This window comes from Bos taurus, chromosome 17, assembly GCF_002263795.3.
Source record: "Bos taurus isolate L1 Dominette 01449 registration number 42190680 breed Hereford chromosome 17, ARS-UCD2.0, whole genome shotgun sequence".
Taxonomy (NCBI): domain Eukaryota; kingdom Metazoa; phylum Chordata; class Mammalia; order Artiodactyla; family Bovidae; genus Bos; species Bos taurus.
The window spans coordinates 29,722,785-29,740,691 of NC_037344.1; the positions used below are offsets into that span (position 1 = coordinate 29,722,785).

The following is a 17,907-nucleotide window of genomic DNA, read 5'->3' on the forward strand; positions in this document are numbered from 1 at the left end:
ATTATTTTTATGACTGGACCAGCAAAAACATTTATTATTGTGAAGAAATTTCACTAGAATTCCATTCAAAACTTCTATCACCATTATTGTATTAAGATATTATCATATTATTGTGGCCATGTTAGTATATCAATGTATTGAAGGAGCAAATCTATCAAATACTAATCATATAGGACTTCTATAATTTATGATAGTTTATAGGAGGAAAATCAATTCCATTTAAAGAAGAGGATGAAAGCAAAAATCAATTTGAAGAATCCTTATGTACTCATTTATTTGCCACTTCCTCTGAAAAAGATTTTTTTAAACATTTCCTAAAACATTCTAAGAATTTTCAATAGTCACTTTAAAAGTTAATCCAGAACTGAATGACATCAGCTTCCTAGAATACCTACAGATGATGATAAAATACATTTTCGGCTTTCTTTTACTACTTTACAAAAGTATAGTCAATATTTTAAATACAGTCAAAATTTAATGTTAACAAGGGAGAAATGTCAATAATGTTGACATTATCTGTTAATAATTTTCTACTCAACTGGTTTGCATTGTTAATCAGAGAGGGGAACTCCTGTTACTAGTTTTTGTGGCAGTGGCTAAAGCCTTTGTGTGTTATTACCTAAACTTAACAACTTTAGTTTCAGCTGAATCTTGTGGGACAAAAAAACTTAAGAATTTCCTTACCTTAATGCACCAACCTCTTAAATAACATTTTCTCTCTCTCTTTTTTTTTTAAATAACATTTTCTGACTGAAAGATTTTTAGAACTGGACATGGAACAACAGACTGGTTCCAAGTAGGAAAAGGAGTCTGTCAAGGCTGTGTACTGTTACCCTGCTTATTTAACTTATATGCAGAGTATATCATGAGAAATGCTGGACTGGAAGAAGCACAAGCTGGAATCAAGATTGCCGGGAGAAATATCAATAACCTCAGATATGCAGATGACACCACCCTTATGGCAGAAAGTGAAGAGGAACTCAAAAGCCTCTTGATCAAAGTGAAAGAGGAGAGTGAAAAAGCTGGCTTAAAGCTCAACATTCAGAAAACGAAGATCATGGCATCTGGCCCCATCACTTCATGGGAAATAGATGGGGAAACAGTGGAAACAGTGTCAGACTTTATTTTTTGAGGCTCCAAAATCACTACAAATGGTGACTGTAGCCATGAAATTAAAAGACGCTTACTCCTTGCAAGGAAAGTTATGACCAACCTAGATAGCATATTCAAAAGCAGAGACATTACTTTGCCAACAAAGGTCTGTCTAGTGGTCACGGATGGATGTGAGAGTTGGACTGTGAAGAAAGCTGAGAGCCGAAGAATTGATGCTTTTAAACTGTGGTGTTGGAGAAGACTCTTGAGAGTCCCTTGGACTGCAAGGAGATCCAACCAGTCCATCCTAAAGAGATCAGTCCTGGGTGTTGATTGGAAGGACTGATGGTGAAGCTGAAACTCCAATACTTTAGCTACCTTATGAGAAGAGTTGACTCATTGGAAAAGACCCTGATGCTGGCAGGGATTGGGGGCACGAGGAGAAGGGGACGACAGAGGATGAGATGGCTTGATGGCATCACTGACTCGATGGACATGAGTTTGGGTGGATCCGGGAGTTGGTGACGGACAGGGAGGCCTGGGCGTGCTGCGATTCACTGGGTGGCAAAGAGTCGGACACAACTGAGCGACTGAACTGAACTGAACAAAATTATATACTATTTTCAAGCTTTCCTCAATTACCCATTTCTACATGTTTTACAAGTAGAACATGTTTTACATGTTTTACAACTACGTGGTATTCTGACATTAATACATAGTTTGCTGAAAAATCTTTTGCTGTCACCTAGTGAAGTCAAAGTCTGCATATGATAAGAATCGTCCTATGAAGTATGAATAACCAGATGTGATGTACTAGCAAAGAGCTGTGATGAAAGGCAATGTCATTTGAACATTCGCAGAGGCTGCAGAGATGGTGTAGAAAGGCAAAGCTTGGAGACTTTCTCAAGTAGTTAGGAGTTCACTCAATTTGTTGTTGCTGTTTCTGTAACTTTTTAAATAAACTGAAGTATAAAAGTAGAAATCCTAAGTATAACTGATTTATTTTCATAAAATGAACAACCTATATTTTATATAGATGCTTATAGTTAAAAGCAGTTAGAAAAAAGAAGGAAAGGTTATAAATAAAAATCAATGTTTTAACTGAGTCTTCAGGGAGATTAGTCAGGCAGATAGAAGATATGCAAACACAAAAGGGAAGATGTGAAAAAGTGTGACTTGCTGAAATAACACTGAGGGTCCAAAGAATAGGATCTCAAATGAGCAGGAAATACGTCATGCTATTATTAACATTTATCTAGTGGAGACTGATTGTTGACTTTAAAGATTCATAATAATTTTCTATAGAGATTGGATTTGAAGTCTTTACCTATCAGATTCATAGCAAAAAGCTTTCACCATTCCACTAATTTTAAAAATTAGTTTTTTATGCATTCCACATGTTTTCTTCAATGTTTATATAATCAAACCAACCCATTGCACCATATCCAAAAGAACTCCCTAAAACACTGCAGTAAATATAAAATTCAATTTTTTTAATGTTAAATTCCTTTTTCTTATCAGAGGTCACTTGGGATTTTGCTTAATGGGGGTTCATAGTTGGTACCCCTATCATCAAACTGAGTACTAACACATCTGTAAAAATTATTCTTAGCTTGTAGACCATACAAAAACTGGCAGGTTGGCCCATAGGCCATAATTTGCTTACTCTTGAGCTAGAAAATCAAATAAATCATAGGTATGTCATGAATATCACAACACTGTCAAAAATGCAAAGATAAACTAAAATTGCATAAATAAAATACAGATATTGATTTTAAGAGAATTCATTATGTCAGAAAATTTAAAGTGTTAGTTGCTCAGTTGTATGGACTGTAGCAACCCCATGGACTGTAGCCTGTCAGGCTCCTCTGTCCATGGAATTCTCCAGGCAAGTATACTGGAGTGGGTAGCTATTCCCTACTCCAAGGGATATTCCTGACTCTGGGATCAAACCCAGATCTCCCACATTGCAGGCAGATTCTTTACTGAGCTGCCAGGCATTATGTCAGAAGGTAGACCTAAAATTTGTATTCTATCTAAAATAATTTCAATTAGCCATATTCTGTCTTAAAATTTAGAATTTGGTAGCTGTAAAAAGTGGAAGCAAGGCAAAATGTCGTGTATACATTGTATGTATATATACATGTGCTGTGCTTACTTGCTTAGTTGTGTCCACCTCTTTGCGACCCCATGGACTGTAGCTCGCCAGGCTCCTCTCTCCACGGGGATTCTCCAGTCAAGAATACTGGAGAGGGTTGCCATGCCCTCCTCCAGGGGATCTTCCCAACCCAAGGATTGAACTCAGGTTTCCCACATTGCAGGCAGATTCCTTATCATGGAACCAGCAGGGAAGCCCCAAAATACTGGAGTGGGTAGCCTATCCCTTCTCTAGGGGATCTTCCTGACCCAGGAATGGAATGGGGGCGTCCTGTGTTGCAGGCAAATTCTGTGTCAGCTGAGCTACCAGGGAAGCCGGAAATATACACACAATGACGTATTATTCAGCCTTAAAAAAGGAGTAAAATTCTAACAAATGTTACACTATATGATGCTACATTTATGAGATACCTAGAGCAGCCAGATTCATACATGGAAAGCAGAGTGGTGGTTATCAAGGGCTGAGGGGAAGGGGAAATGGAGGAGGGTGATGGGTGTGCAGTTTCAGTTTTGCACACTGAGAATTCTACAGATGGATGGTGGTGACAGTTGCACCTAATACCACTGAAGCATACAATTAAAATGGCTATGTAGGTGAATTTTATGTAATGTGTATTTTACCATAAAAATATGAAACCATTTTAGAAGTTGGAGTTGATTTGATTTGATAGTTTCTCTTCAAAAATTTTCAGAGGAAGTAAACTGACAATTTCACTCTTAACAACTTTCTCAGTAAGCAGAAATAAATCATTTGTAAGTAATTCTATTGACCCCAAAACAGAACTCAAGGCTCTTACTATTCTCTCTAAAAAACACTACTGTGTAATTTAAATATTTGAAGACTTCACTAAGACCTTTAAATAAAAGAATCTGAGAAACAAATCTGAATCAAGTTGGTCCCTCCCCTCCCTCTGCCCCCACCCTCTGTCTTCTCACTTCCCCTGTCTTGAGGATTAGTTCCAAGAACACAGGCTACTTGGGTTTCTGCTTCAGGGTATCATGTAACTCTTATGAAGGTTGTTGGCTGAGCTGCATTCTCATTTGGAAGCTTGAATGGAGAAGAACCGGTTTTAAGTTCACTCAGGTTGTTAACAAAATTCATTTCAGCTTCATTATTTTGCTCAGCTAGAGGCCAGCCTCAGCTGCTACAGACTACTCACAGCTCCCTACCACATGGCTCTCTTCATAGCAAGTTCACAAAAGTCTACTTCTTTAAGGCCAACAGGACAGTGAGAGTGAGTGTGCTGACAAGATAAAGTCTTATACAGTCCTGCCCACTCAAAGGGAGGGGACTACCCAAAGAAGTAAACAGGAGGGCTACCTTAGAGACGGTCACACGGGGAGAAACCAATTGTACATCTCAGGCTTCTCTCAATGCCAGAGGTGACAATCACCATCTTCTCACTGTACCACCAACAGGAAAACACACAAATTGCATAGATCTGAATGAACATCTGTCTATAAGCAAGTAAGCTCTTGAAAGTTTTTCTAAATCACATTTATATATTTCCATTCACTCAAGAACACCTGCCCAGAGAAACAAACAAAATCCCTCAAAGCAAAATAAAGACCATTGCATCTTAGTATTTTTTTTTTTTTATAACATTTTGTTTTTTACTCACTAAACAAATTATAAAAGGTAAACTGGCTTCTAAAATGTTGTCCTCATCATATATATTTTCTAATTTAGTGCAATTATTAAAATCAAGTAAGTATATAAAGTTTATGTTTAAATTGCTTGATCAGCTTTTTTTTTTTTTTTTTTCTTTACAGGGTAAATGTCAATATGTGTAGTCTTTGATCCCAGTTCCTGGGGTGGAGCTCCTAAAACTTTTAGAATTCCCTGAATGATAGGAGTGTCTTTATGCTAATGAGGTGACTCAAGGTGAGGCCCTAGATAGAGTCAGGATAATTTCTGCCTGGACACCAGAAAGACGAACTATTTGGTCTACCCCAGCTGGGTATACTCAGCTCAACTCTGATATTAATCACCCACAGATTAACACCACAGGAGTTAGTGCAGTTCCCACCAGTTAAAGGTTCAGTCCTCCAGATGCCATTGCTTCCAATGCCAACCACATTTTTAACTGACTTGGCTATAGGGAGTTCCTGTGACCACTTGGGTTAATAATTTGCCGGAACAACTCAAAAGAACTACTTAAACCACTATACTATTCTTCTTCTAGCTTCTTAATAAGGGATACAACTTAGCAACAGCCCCATGAAGAGACAATTGAGGCAAGTTATAAGAGGGAGTGTGAAGTTTCCATTTTCTTTTATTCCAGAGTCAGCGTGCATCATTCTCCAACACAGGTTCATTAACCAAGAAGCTCTGCCATGCCTCAGTGTCTGTAGAGTCATCATCGGGGTCTTCATGATTGATTGGATCCTTAGCAATGTGATTCAGTGCATCTCTGGCTCCTTACTTCTCTTGGAGGTCAGGCTGGCCCGAAGTCAGCCCTCTAATCAAATAGTTGGTCTTTCTGGTGTCCAGGCAGAAATTATCCTGACTCTATCTAGGGCCCCACCTTGAGTCACCTCATTAGCATAAAGACACTCCTATCATTCAGGGAATTCCAAGAGTTTTAGGAGCTCCACCCCAGGAACTGGGATCAAAGACTACACATATTGACATTTACCCTGTAAAGAAAAAAAAAAAAAAAGCTGGTCAAGCAAATGGAACAGTTTATTCTTTAACCAAATAGCAAAATTCTGAGTTAGTGTTCCATATTTCAAATAAGGGCTTCCCTTGTAGCTAAGCTGGTAAAGAATTCACCTGCAATGCAAAGAACTGGGTTCGATCCCTGGGTTGGGAAGATCCCTTGGGGAAGGGAAAGGCTACCCACTCCAGTATTCTGGCCTGGAGAATTCCATGGATTGTACAGTCCATGGGGTTGCTTAAGAGACCAACTCTATATATTAAGATATGCAACTCTAGCATAAAGAAAAGACAATACTGAGTGATAAATGATAATTTTAATTATTTTATTCTTTCATCTTTCTGGAATTGTTAAAAAAATAGTATTGATACATTTTTGTGTACATTTATCACACTGTAGGAGAACAATGGCATGTCATTACAACACAGGACTTCATAATTTTCTGCAAGTATTTTAGACTACTTACTTTCTTTACAGTGGCAGGAAAAAAATGGGGGAGGATGGTCCATATCTTCCTGTTACATCCATACCATCAACAGCAATATGCATATTCCAAGTTAGTGTAAAAAAGAACAAAATCCCAACACTTGTGTTTTACGGTAACAAAAGTATATGAGACAACCCATTTTTCTACATCATATTCTTCTGAGTTGGTAACAGATAAACAAGCTAAAACAAACACACAAAAGTAGAAAGTTGCAGGGACTTCCCTGATGGTCCAGTGGTTAAGATTCCGTGATTCCAATGCAGGGGACATGGGTTCCACCCCTGGTCAGGGAATCAGGATAATGCATGCCACACAGCATGGCCAAAAAAAAAAGAAAAGGTAGAAAGTTGCCAAAGAACAGGAAAAAGTGAAAGTGAAAGTGTTAGTCACTCAGTGGTGTCCAACTCTTTGCGACCCCATGGACTATAGGCTGCCAGATTCCTTTATCCACTTCAGGTAAGAACACTGGAGTGGGTAGACACTCCCTTCTCCAGTGGATCTTCCCTACCCAGAGATTTAACTCGGGTCTCTGTCATTGCAGGCAGATTCTTTACCATCTGAGCCAGGGGAGACCCCCAAAGAATGGAAATGAACCTGAGAAAAGTGAACTCTTCAAATATTTTGTAAAGTACTATATTTATTGTTGTTGCCGTTTAGTAGCTAAGTTCAAAGTGTCCAACTCTTTTGCAATCCCATGGACTGTAGCCCGCCAGATTCCTCTGTCCATGGAATTCTCCAGGCAAGAATATTGGAGTGGGTTGCCATTTCCTCCTCCAGAGGATCTTCTTGACCCAGGGATCGAACCCTCGTCTCTTATATCGCCTGCATTAGGCAGGCGGGTTCTTCCCAGAAGCCCTCTGGGACTCTGGGGTTACACTAAAAGCTCAGTTGTTAAGTGGTGTCGGACTCTTTGCGACCCTGTGGGCTGTAGCCTGCCAGCAAGGTTCTCTGGCAAAAATAGAGTGATTTGCCATTTCCTTCTTCAAGATCTTAAACCCCATTTCATCACTAAGAACAATATAAAAGACCAAGTTTTCTGGGATGCTCTAAACTTGTAGGTTTTTCCAAGCGGGGCTAACTGCTATCCAGTGCCACCATAAACAGATTTTAATCCAAACCCAGGGTAAAGATAACTCCCATTTGCCATGAGAAGGTACCATCTGGAGCCACATCAGATACTTTTTAAAGCCCTCGACTGACATTAGTGAGCTTCTGCAGAAACCGGACCCACTTTCAAAGTTTGTATCAAGCCAGACTGACACAATTGTCATCTATACTTTTACATAGCCAAGGCAAAAAAGAAAAACAAAGTGAAACAAAAATAGAAGTTCTAGCACAGTGCCAAGGAATGAAAAGTCTTTCCTAGAAATGTGCTCCATTGCTAAATCACACTCAACATCTATTATGCCATCTAGTACTTTCATCTCTTATCACTCTGTACATAAGCATTTAAATGCAACCCTAATTGTTTCTGGACATTTATCCTCAAATGGTTGATAATGGAGATATGTGATACACACATATCTCAAAGGCATACATGAAATTATAACACCATGTATAAGAACTTTAATCCACAAAAATCTAGACTTAATTTTTACATTTTTAAATAACTTATTTTCAACACAAATTTAAGTAGCAGTTTATACTGGAGTTAAGATACACCTGATATCCTCTATTAAAATTTACTACCCTACCTTGACAAATTTAACTCCTTTTAACCTTACACTGCTGCTGCTGCTGCTGCTAAGTCACGTCAGTTGTGTCCGACTCTGTGCGACCCCACAGACGGCAGCCCAACAGGCTCCTCCGACTGGAGAAGAGTAAAAAAACAACTTTATTTATTTGTTTGGAGGGGTATCTAGTCTAGCTGTCTATCTGCTATGTATTCTATTCTAAGCAGTCACCTATGGAAATCCAACAGGCAGACTGTCTCATATGCTTATGTGAAACATTCAGCAAATAATCAAATTTCAAATTTAGTTCTACTTTTCCACGGGCTTTAAAAGAAATATTTAGGTTTTTAAACATTTTTTAAAAATGTTTACTTTGAGTGTGTATGTTTCCTAAGAAATGATTTGTTCTTTTTCTTTTTTTTTAATTGGTACAATTCACAAAGCTTATTTACATTTCATCAGTTGTTTCATTCCATGTACTTCTGCCATCTAAAGTCATCACTTGGAGGCAACAATGGAAAACAGCCGTGTCAGAAGACCTGGGTTCCTCCACTAGCAGTGTGACCTTGAGTAAGCCACCTTAAACTATAAAAGGGGAATAACAGCTGGCCTAATACATAATAGCAAATTATTTCATTTATATAAAAATTGATAATCTATTTTGAAATATTTTGAGAAATATGGGAAAAGATTCTTCTTTACATTTTTTTCATAGGAAGACTGGTGCTGAAAAGCACAGGCTTTATAGTCAAGAGTCCTGTGTTTATGAGATTCTAGTTCTATTGCTAATTACTTACACATATTACTTAATCTCCATATTTTCAATTTCCTTGTATGCTCGAGACAATTCCACTTTCGAGGATCGTTGAAGGGATGAAATGAAGCAATTCAGTAAGTATTCATTCAACATATATTATTTAGTAACCATTCTGCTAGGTGCAATATTGGCTAAAAATTCCTTTGTCAAATATATATATGTATGTATATATGCCATACACTGTGCTAGACTCCAGAGATTAAAAAAGAAGTCAAAGATATATTAAAGCAACATCATGACAAAAAATACTAATTTTACCCATGTACTTTCTTGGAACCAGTCATAGAAATCCGATATGTTTTTGTAAATTGTTACAAACAAATCTGCAAGACTGAATCCAGTACACAGTGTCAGGTCTGGATTCAGAAGATAATCCTGAACTAATAAACACATTTCAAGTTTAGTTGTTTACCAGTGGAATGTGTCTAACAGGATACACACAAGGTCACAAACAAGACAAAGATCAGAAGTGATGGTATATTACCATACAACACATTAACTAGTACAGGGCCTGGCACAGGATAAGTGCTCATAAATATTGATCAAAAGAATTGAATCTGGGTCCCAACTCTGCCACTTTCAGTGAGTGATTCTGGGTAAGTTATTAACTTCTCTAGGCCTTAGTTCTCTGTAAAGTAGAAATGTGTCTGCTTTACCTATCTCATAGGACTGTTGTGATCAGATGAAATCACATAAGAATGTATCTAGTGCTAATAACAAGGTAATTGTGACACACATGACTGCTGCTACCAATTAGCTTACTGGCCTGCTTGTAGGGGTAAGATGTTAACATGTAAGCGCCAGGAAAGAAACAGCACCATGATCTACTGAAACAAACAAAAACAACCCATAACATACTTCTTAAAATTGTCATATTCCTTGTGATGAAAAGAGCTGGTCATTGTCAAACTGGTGCTGTGTCTTTTCTAACCCCCAGGTTACAGCAGCAGACTCTGCTAAGTGACCTCTTGCAAGGCTGAAGCCCCCAGTCCACGCAGGCTGCAAAGGGTTCGAATCTGAGGAGCAGCTGGACCTCATCTCCATTCCAGGTCCTAATAAGGCAGCACGGATAAGGTGCCTTTGAAGTTAGCCGAGCAAAGAAAACCACGGCGCGTACACACTTCCACCTTCCACAAGCGGAGGGACAGCCCGCCAGCCCACCTCACTCCGGCTGGGACCCCCCGAGTCTCCCGCCAAGCCTTGCGCTCTCGGTACTTGCCTCCTGGCACGTAGGCAAGCGCTGCAAGAGGCTTGGGAAGCGCGGCCTGGAACAGCTACTCACTCAGTGGCCGCTTGGCGGACGCCTGCTGTCCAGCTGGCCGAGACTCCCAGCGCCACGGCTCCCTAGGCTCCTGGGACTCGCCGTCCTTCTGAGCCCCAAACGCAGTGACAACAGTCTCCCCAGAAACTGAGAAGCGAGAGGTAGACGACAGAGCCGTGTAGGGAGGAGGATGAACTCTGGGCAGAGTGGCTGTTTGGACACGCCCCCAACCCTCCCTGGAGGCGGAGAGGCTCGGACTCGAGAGGAGGATGAGGACTTAAAGCTCCGCCCTTAACCCCCATCATCCGCTCGGCACCGCCCCGCCGCCTGCGTGACTCCGCCTCTGACCCGGGGGCGCTCCGCCCTTTCTGGTCGCCTTGCGTGCCCGCGCACTTGCCGGCCTGTTTTGACAGCTTCAGGACGTCCTGAAAGGGAGGGAGCAGGAGTTGTCGCGAGAGTTGGCCCCAAGCCTTGTGGGAGCTGTAACTATGGCGAATTTAGGGGTCGATTCTGAGCAGGAGCCGCTCTTAGGGGACAGGACACCCGGAAGCAGGTGAGCGGATGTTGGGGGAAGGCTCCCCTCACTCTCCTGCGCAGTTGGAACTGGCGCCTTTCCCTGCGTCAGGCTTAGTGGGCAAAATAAGGGGTGCCAGAGCGGCTGCAGCCGGCGGCAAGTCGCGCGAGATTGCAGGATGCGCTGCCACTGTCTAGAAAGGGTATCGAGTCGCGGAGCACCTTTGAGCCGGCGGGTTCTGGTGAAGGTGTTAGAGAAATGCAAACTGCTTCTTGTGCTTTCACTCCGTTGGTGATGCAGCAACCAGTTGGCCTGTTACATAACCGACCACTGTATACGTTTCACGCTGTTTTAATCGGTACTTGGCCTTAATAGTCACTTGACTGATTGCCTGATAATGATACTTTTTTGCAAGTAAACCTAAGATGAACTCATCTTTGTCCTATGCCAAATGCATAAGTAATAACTAATTTTTAAGCATTTAGGTGATGAGGTGTATTTTGACCCTAGTTTATGGACTGTGATTCAGAATTGTTTGTTTCTTACTACGCAATCAAATACGTATTTTCACATTTAGGAATACGAAGTTAAGTATCATTTTATGTTATACATACATCATTATCACAGTAAGTTAACCAATAAGTTCACAGGTAAGCTTCAGCTGTCTACAAACATGTTAATTTTAGCTCTTTTGTCCCTCTTAAGTACCAAACCTTTTTTAAAAATCACTTCTTCTGAAAGCCTGTGGAAAATGTGTTCGTCGAATCCCCGATCCACTAAACAGAATATATGAAATGTAATTTTATTTAGTTTTTTTTTTGAGATTATTAAAATGAATATTACTTCGAAAGTATAGTGTAATAGAGTGACGTCCTCTGGGCTTAATGAAGCATTTGTGACTATGCGCTTCTATACTGATTTGTTCTACAGTGCCATACTTTTCACGTCGGTTTTTTTTTTTTTTTTCCCCTGCCTATTCTGTTTCTAGCAAACTATTTCTCCTCGTATTTTTGTTACCTGTTGGCAACCTCTGCTTTTGTTGGTGTCAGCAAACCTCTCTTCCCCCAGCTTTACTTGGGGATTTCTAATTTGCTGTGGCTTTGAAAATCATATATGTAAGTTTAATAGAATTGTGGGTAGTTAGAACACAGAAGCTCTGAATGAAAGCTAAAGATCTCTCCTACTAGTTAAGTGTATGAACTTGAGTGCATGGACTATGGGACTTTTAAATTTCTTAGTATTGTTTTGCTTCTTCCTAGTCCTTGGGAGTTTTCCACGTAGATTCAAGGATCCTTGAATTATGGTTAGATGTAGTCTTAGGGTACATTCTGTCACTTTGTCCAAATAAGGGTTACTCAGTCGTGTCCGACTCTTTGTGACCACATGGACTGTAGCCAGTCAGACTCCTCTGTCCATGGAATTCTCCAGGCAAGAATACTGGATTGGGTCGCCATTCCCTTCTCCAGGGGAATCTTCCTGACCCACGGATCAAACCTGGGTCTCCTGCCTTGCAGGCAGATTCCTTACCGTCTGAGCCACCAAATAAATCTACTTTAGGAAGGGAATTTTTTTTCCACTTAATTCTTAGCTTCAATTTTGTCCAAGTAAATGATAATGTTGTTATGGTTGTTGCATCGCTCAGTCATGTCTGTCTCTGCGACACAGTGGACTGCAGTGTTCGAGGCTTTCCTGTCCTTCACCATCTCCTGACGCTTATTCAAACTCATGTCTGTTAAGTCAGTGATGCCATCCAACCATCTCATCCTCTGTTGTCCCTTTCTCCTCCTGCCTTCAGTCTTTCCTAGCATCAATGTCTTTTCCAATGAGTTGGCTCTTCGCTTCACGTGGCCAAAGTATTGGAGTTTCAGCTTCAGCATCAGTCCTTTCAATGAATGTTCAGGATTGGTTTTCTTCAGGATTAATTGGTTTGATCTACTTGCAGTCCAAGGGATTCTGAAGAGTCTTCTCCAGCACCACAGTTTGAAAGCATCAATTCTTTGGTGCTCAGCTTTTATGGTACAACTCTCACATCTGTACATGACTATTGGTAAGACGTTAGCTTTGACTAGATGGACCTTTTTGGCAAAGTAATGTCTCTCTTTTAAATGAAGTGTCTAGGTTGGTCATAGCTTTTCTTCCAAGAAGCAAGTGTCTTTTAATTTCATGGCTGCAGTCACCATCTGCAGTGATTTGGGAGCCCAAGAAAATAAAAGTCTCTGTCATTGTTTCCATTGTCACCCCATCTGTTTGCCATGAAGTGGTGGGACTCTATGCCATGATCTTCGTTTTTTGAATGTTGAATTGTAAGCCAGCTTTTTCACTCTCCTCTTTAACCTTCATCAAGAGACTCTTTAGTTCCTCTTCACTTTCTGCCATAAGGGTGGTGTCATCCTCATATCTGAGGTTATTGATATTTCTCCTGGCAATCTTGATTCCAGCTTGTGTTTCATCCAGCCCGGCATTTCACAAGATGTATTCTGCATGTAAGTTAAATAAGCAGGGTCACAATATACAGCCTTGACGTACTCTTTTCCCTATTTTCAACCAGTCTGATGCTCATTAGGTTCCATTTAAACTCAGATGTTCTATCCATCTGAATTTAGATTTAGCATTTTTATGAATAAAAAGGGAGTATTTTGAAAATAATTCAGTAAGTTTACTGTCTTTAAAAACATAGTTTCCCTAGTAAAAGGAACAGATGTAACACTAATTAGTAAGCCCTGTTCTCTTTGAATAAATTGCAAAAACATGAATCTATTTCACCACCAACCGTTCATCACTAAGAAGGCTGATTCTGATTTACTGATGTGGTGAGTCCTTAGTGATCCCCACTGACCCTATCCATAGAGTTTAAGAGCACAGGGGTTGGTAAACTTTTCTTGTAAAGGCCTGTATGGTAAATATTTTAGGCTTTGCAGGCCAGGAGGCAAAATCAAAGTTATTATATACATACTTAGATGTATATAATACATCTAAGTATGTATATAATACTTATACATTACTTGTATAATGTATACAAGTAAGAAAGTAAGCTTCCATAAAATTTTTGCAGTAATGAAATTTAAAATTCAACAGTAAAAGTACAATTTTTTATAATACAGGTCTAATAGTGAGACGAATAGAATTCTTGTGAGGGTGGCATTTTGTTTAATTGGAGTTCAGAGTTAATGTTTTCTGTCATGGAATTAATCACAAGTATTCATCTGTAAAAACTATTCTTAGGTCACAGACCACACAGAAACAGGTGGTAGGACAGATTGGCTTATATAGACAGTAGTTGAATATCCTAAAGTCTTACAGGTGCTTAAAATTTTTCTTTGCAACTTCAGCCTAATCTCTGTAAAACAGATATTACTAGCACTCATGGTTGTATAGAAGATCCTTTATGAAACACTCTCAGTTTATTTCTGTCTTTTAATTTCTCTAACTTTACATCATTACACTATTCTACCAGTGACCACAGACTCCTTTCTCTTATCCTCTGTCAGTATGGGTTCTTTTTTGCTCTTCAGGAGTTAACAGATGCTCTCTGGTAAAGGTACGATTTTATTTTTTCCCTCAGGAAATCCAGTCTTTTTTTTGGCAAGTAAAGTATGGCTGCTTACCCAAGAATCCTTCTGTTAGATCTTGATCTATTGAGCCTAAATATGGTACCTTTTACTTATTCCTGTTGAATTTTATCTAGCTAAGTTTGGTTATCCATTTACTCCAATACGTTGTATATTCCTCATTGTTTAAGTCACAACTTTGATAAGCATGCTGCTGTTTGAGGTATAGTTTGAAATGAAAATATTAGACATGGTAAAACCCTTAGCACTGCAATTTTACTTGAAGGAGAGTCTCAAGTGGAGAACTAATACCAGAATACAGCAATGATAATAGAAAGGAACCAAAATGTTAAGTCACCTTGGCAGTGCAGAATATTTTCTTTTCCATTAATGATACAAGAACAAAGCCTTTGGGAAGTTACTCTCAGTCATGTGACAGGGTTGGTTGAATCATCAAGGTTAAGAAAATGTAGTAAAAATGATAACTTGATTGAAGGACAGTTATATTCTCCTATACTCCTACTATTTCCAACAAGGAAAAAAGATCCATTTCTTCACCAAAGTTTTATTTTTTGAATTGAAAAGAATGAAAAGTAAAATATTTGTTTTGAAACATTTTAAATTCAGAAAAATGGACAATACAGTATAATAAACATCAAATTACCCTGTCACTGTTAGCCTTTTCCACACTGTTCAAATCTCTCTTTCTACACACACACACACACACACACACACACACACACACACCTCTTGCCAAACTCAAAGTAGGTTGCAAACATTATGTCACTTTATCCTAAATATTGTATTCTTCAGCCTACATCTCCCCAAAACATATTCATTCTTTTACATGGCAGTTTATCACTGTTAGCACAGCTAAAATACACTATTAATTCAAAATATATACACTGTACTTATATTTTTCCACTTGTTCCAAAAATATACTTTATAGCTATTATTTTTTAAATCATATCTAAGTAATGTTCAAACTTTGATCCTTTAGGTCTTTTTAGACTCTACCATCCTAAAACTGTCCCCTGACTTTCTGTTTCTGTTCTTCCCAACGTTGAGTCCTCTGGCAAGTCTAGGTTAGTTTTCTGTTTTCTTTGGAACATCTCACATTCTGGATTTGTGGACTATTTCTGAGTAGATCCTGGTCAAACATTTCTGGCAAGAACATCCCATGGCTTATGTTGAGAACATCCCAGTATGTCAGGGTGCAGTGGATGCCAGGCTATCCCACTGTTGGGAATGCCAAGCTTGACTACTTGGTTAAGAGGGTTACTGGTATATCTCTCAATTATAAAGGCTCATTTTCCATTTTCTGACTAGTAAGTCACCTGACAAGTGATACTTGGAGGCCATGTGACCTTCCAACCAGTTATTTTTGGATTCGCTGATGCTCTTTGCTTTTATCCATTGTTATATGGAGAGTAATAGTGATATTCTATCCTCCTTTTAATATTTGATAGCTGTCATTGAAAGAGAAAGACTTTTGACTGACTTTCCAAGTCAAAGTTACTCAAAAAATTTTATTACATTTTTTTCAGAATCAAATAGTTTTCTTCTCTTGGTTGTTTCTATGACTTAGATAGGATCTGATAAAATTGATTATTTGAAAATGTTTAGGCTTATTTTAGTGATACTTTTCTTTATGGTTATCAATTAGATTTTTGTTCTTCAGAAAATAAAAATGAGTTCATTAAAATTATAGTAGTAACCCAGTACTTTAAATATAAGCCAGAATTCCGTGTGAGGATTGAATGGTGTATATTTTGCTGATATATGGAATGTAAAAAGTCGTTTTCTGTTATGTTTGTCTTAATTCTTTGAAAACATAATGCTCATATTAAGGTAAATTTGCTCTTTTTTGTATGTATATGTGAAAATGTAAGGAGTACAGACACTAATGTATCACCTGACAAAGGTAGTCTATATGACTAATATACGTACCCTTAATCCAGGTCACAGGCTTATATGAAAACTTAGCCCAGCCTGGAGGGGCTTGGTCTCTCTTCGGTCCACTAACAGAACTTGTCTGGTAACTCATGTTGGAGCAAAGGCAAGTGTTTCAGGAAGTCTCAGGGCTAGGAATGTCTTAAGTCACATCAAACCTTCTTGGTGTCACTTATATTAATTTTGCTTCAAGTATCCAGCCAAAGTAGTTTCCTACAGCAAAGTTAATTTGATGTCATCAAGTAGAGCATGTCATCATGGTGACAGTTATTATCTTTTTTTTTTTTTAATTAAAAATTTGTTTTTGGCTGTACTAGGTCATTGTTGCTGCTTGAGCTTTCCTCTAGTTGCAGCGAGTGAGATCTACTCTCTAATTGCCCTGCACCGGCTTCTCATTTTAGTGACTTCTCTTCTACCGGCTGTAGAGTGTGCAGGCTTCTGTAGCTGGGGCACCTGGGCTCAAGAGTTGTCGCTCCCGAGCTCTGGAGGGAGCATGGGCTTAGTTGCGCCACAGAATGTGGGATCTTCTGGAACCAGGGAATGAAACCATATCTCCTACATTGGCAGCTGAATTCTTTACCACTGAGCCACCAGGAAACCCCTGTTGTTCTTTTAATAGTTACTAGTTATTTGTCCTACCTGTAGGAGATTGAAGTAACTATTTTATTTATTTTTATATACTTTATTCATTTTGTCAGTTTAGCAAATTTCAACACTTTTGTTTATAAGTTTTGTAGCATGCCAACAATAGCAAAATAATTGGTTCACAAAATATTTTGCCTTTTCAGCTACCTCATGTCTCCCTAGTTTCTATGCACAATGATGCATAAATACAGTCCATGGAAATTAAAAGATATAATACTTATTTATAGATGAATTAATACAGTAGAAACCATTATTGGTAAATTAGACCTCTGTCATGTAATTTTAATGACTTTAGGAGAGAGAAAATAAAATTGTGCCACAGAAAGATTTGCATATAATGAGCTAACTTGATACTACTTTTTTTCTTCTTTACACTTAGAGAATGGGATATTATAGAAACTGAGGAGCATTATAAGAGCCGATGGAGATCTATTAGGATTCTGTATCTTACTATGTTTCTTAGCAGTGTAGGTAAGTATTAAATTATAAGTAATTTTAAAAATTTAGGTAAAATTTGACATATTTGACATATTTGAATGTCATTTAATTAAAAAAAAAATTTTATTGTGGTAAAATCCATATAACATCAAATGCACCATCTTAACCATTTCTAAGTTCAGAATGTTAAATGTATCTAGATGGTAGTAACCAGTCTCCACAAATGGTAGTAACATTTGTGTCTTGTAAAAACGGAAACTCTATACCAATTAAACAATGACTCATTTCCCCTTCCTCATCAACCCCTGTTAATCATCATTTTGCTTTCTGTTTCTATGAATTTGACTACTCTAGATATTCACATAATGGAATCATACAGTATTTTTTATTTTGTGACTTGATTTATTTCATTTAGTATTACGTCCTTAAGTTTCATTCGTGTTGTAGCATGTGCCAGTATTTCCTTCTTTTTTAAGGCTAATAGTCTGTTGTGTAAATTGTAGAGAGGGATAATTTTTCCTCTATTTTCTTAGTATTTACAGCTGGGGCCTGTGAATTAAACTGACAAAAGGCAGGTCAACAGGAGAAGATCATAAAAATTTAGTTGATGTTAATATTTTTTATGTTTCACAGGGGGCTTCATAGAAAAGAAGTGAAAACCC

The 17,907-nt window shown here is 38.6% G+C and overlaps 2 protein-coding genes across 8 annotated transcripts in view; one reads left to right on the top strand and one right to left on the bottom strand.

The window, feature by feature from the left end:
• Positions 1-10,369, bottom strand: part of ABHD18 (abhydrolase domain containing 18) — a 39,302-nt gene extending 28,933 nt beyond the window's left edge. For 3 of the 7 annotated variants that reach the window (XM_059876057.1, XM_059876052.1, XM_059876056.1), the window contains exon 1: positions 10,106-10,369. The gene's annotated coding sequence lies outside the window, so the exon portion shown is untranslated. Of the gene's footprint in view, positions 1-4,570; positions 4,654-8,090; positions 8,207-9,744; positions 9,939-10,105 lie in introns of all 7 variants that reach the window. The other 4 variants (XM_059876054.1, XM_059876055.1, XM_059876053.1 and 1 more) reach the window with 4 other exon arrangements.
• Positions 10,370-10,606: 237 nt separating this feature from the next.
• The window catches only part of MFSD8 (major facilitator superfamily domain containing 8), a 37,676-nt gene continuing 30,375 nt past the window's right edge, over positions 10,607-17,907 (top strand). Inside the window, exons 1-2 of the mRNA NM_001205823.1 lie at positions 10,607-10,700; positions 17,187-17,278. Of these exons, the coding sequence (NP_001192752.1) occupies positions 10,636-10,700; positions 17,187-17,278 (157 nt within the window). The 5' untranslated portion in view covers positions 10,607-10,635. The remainder of the gene's footprint in view (positions 10,701-17,186; positions 17,279-17,907) is intronic.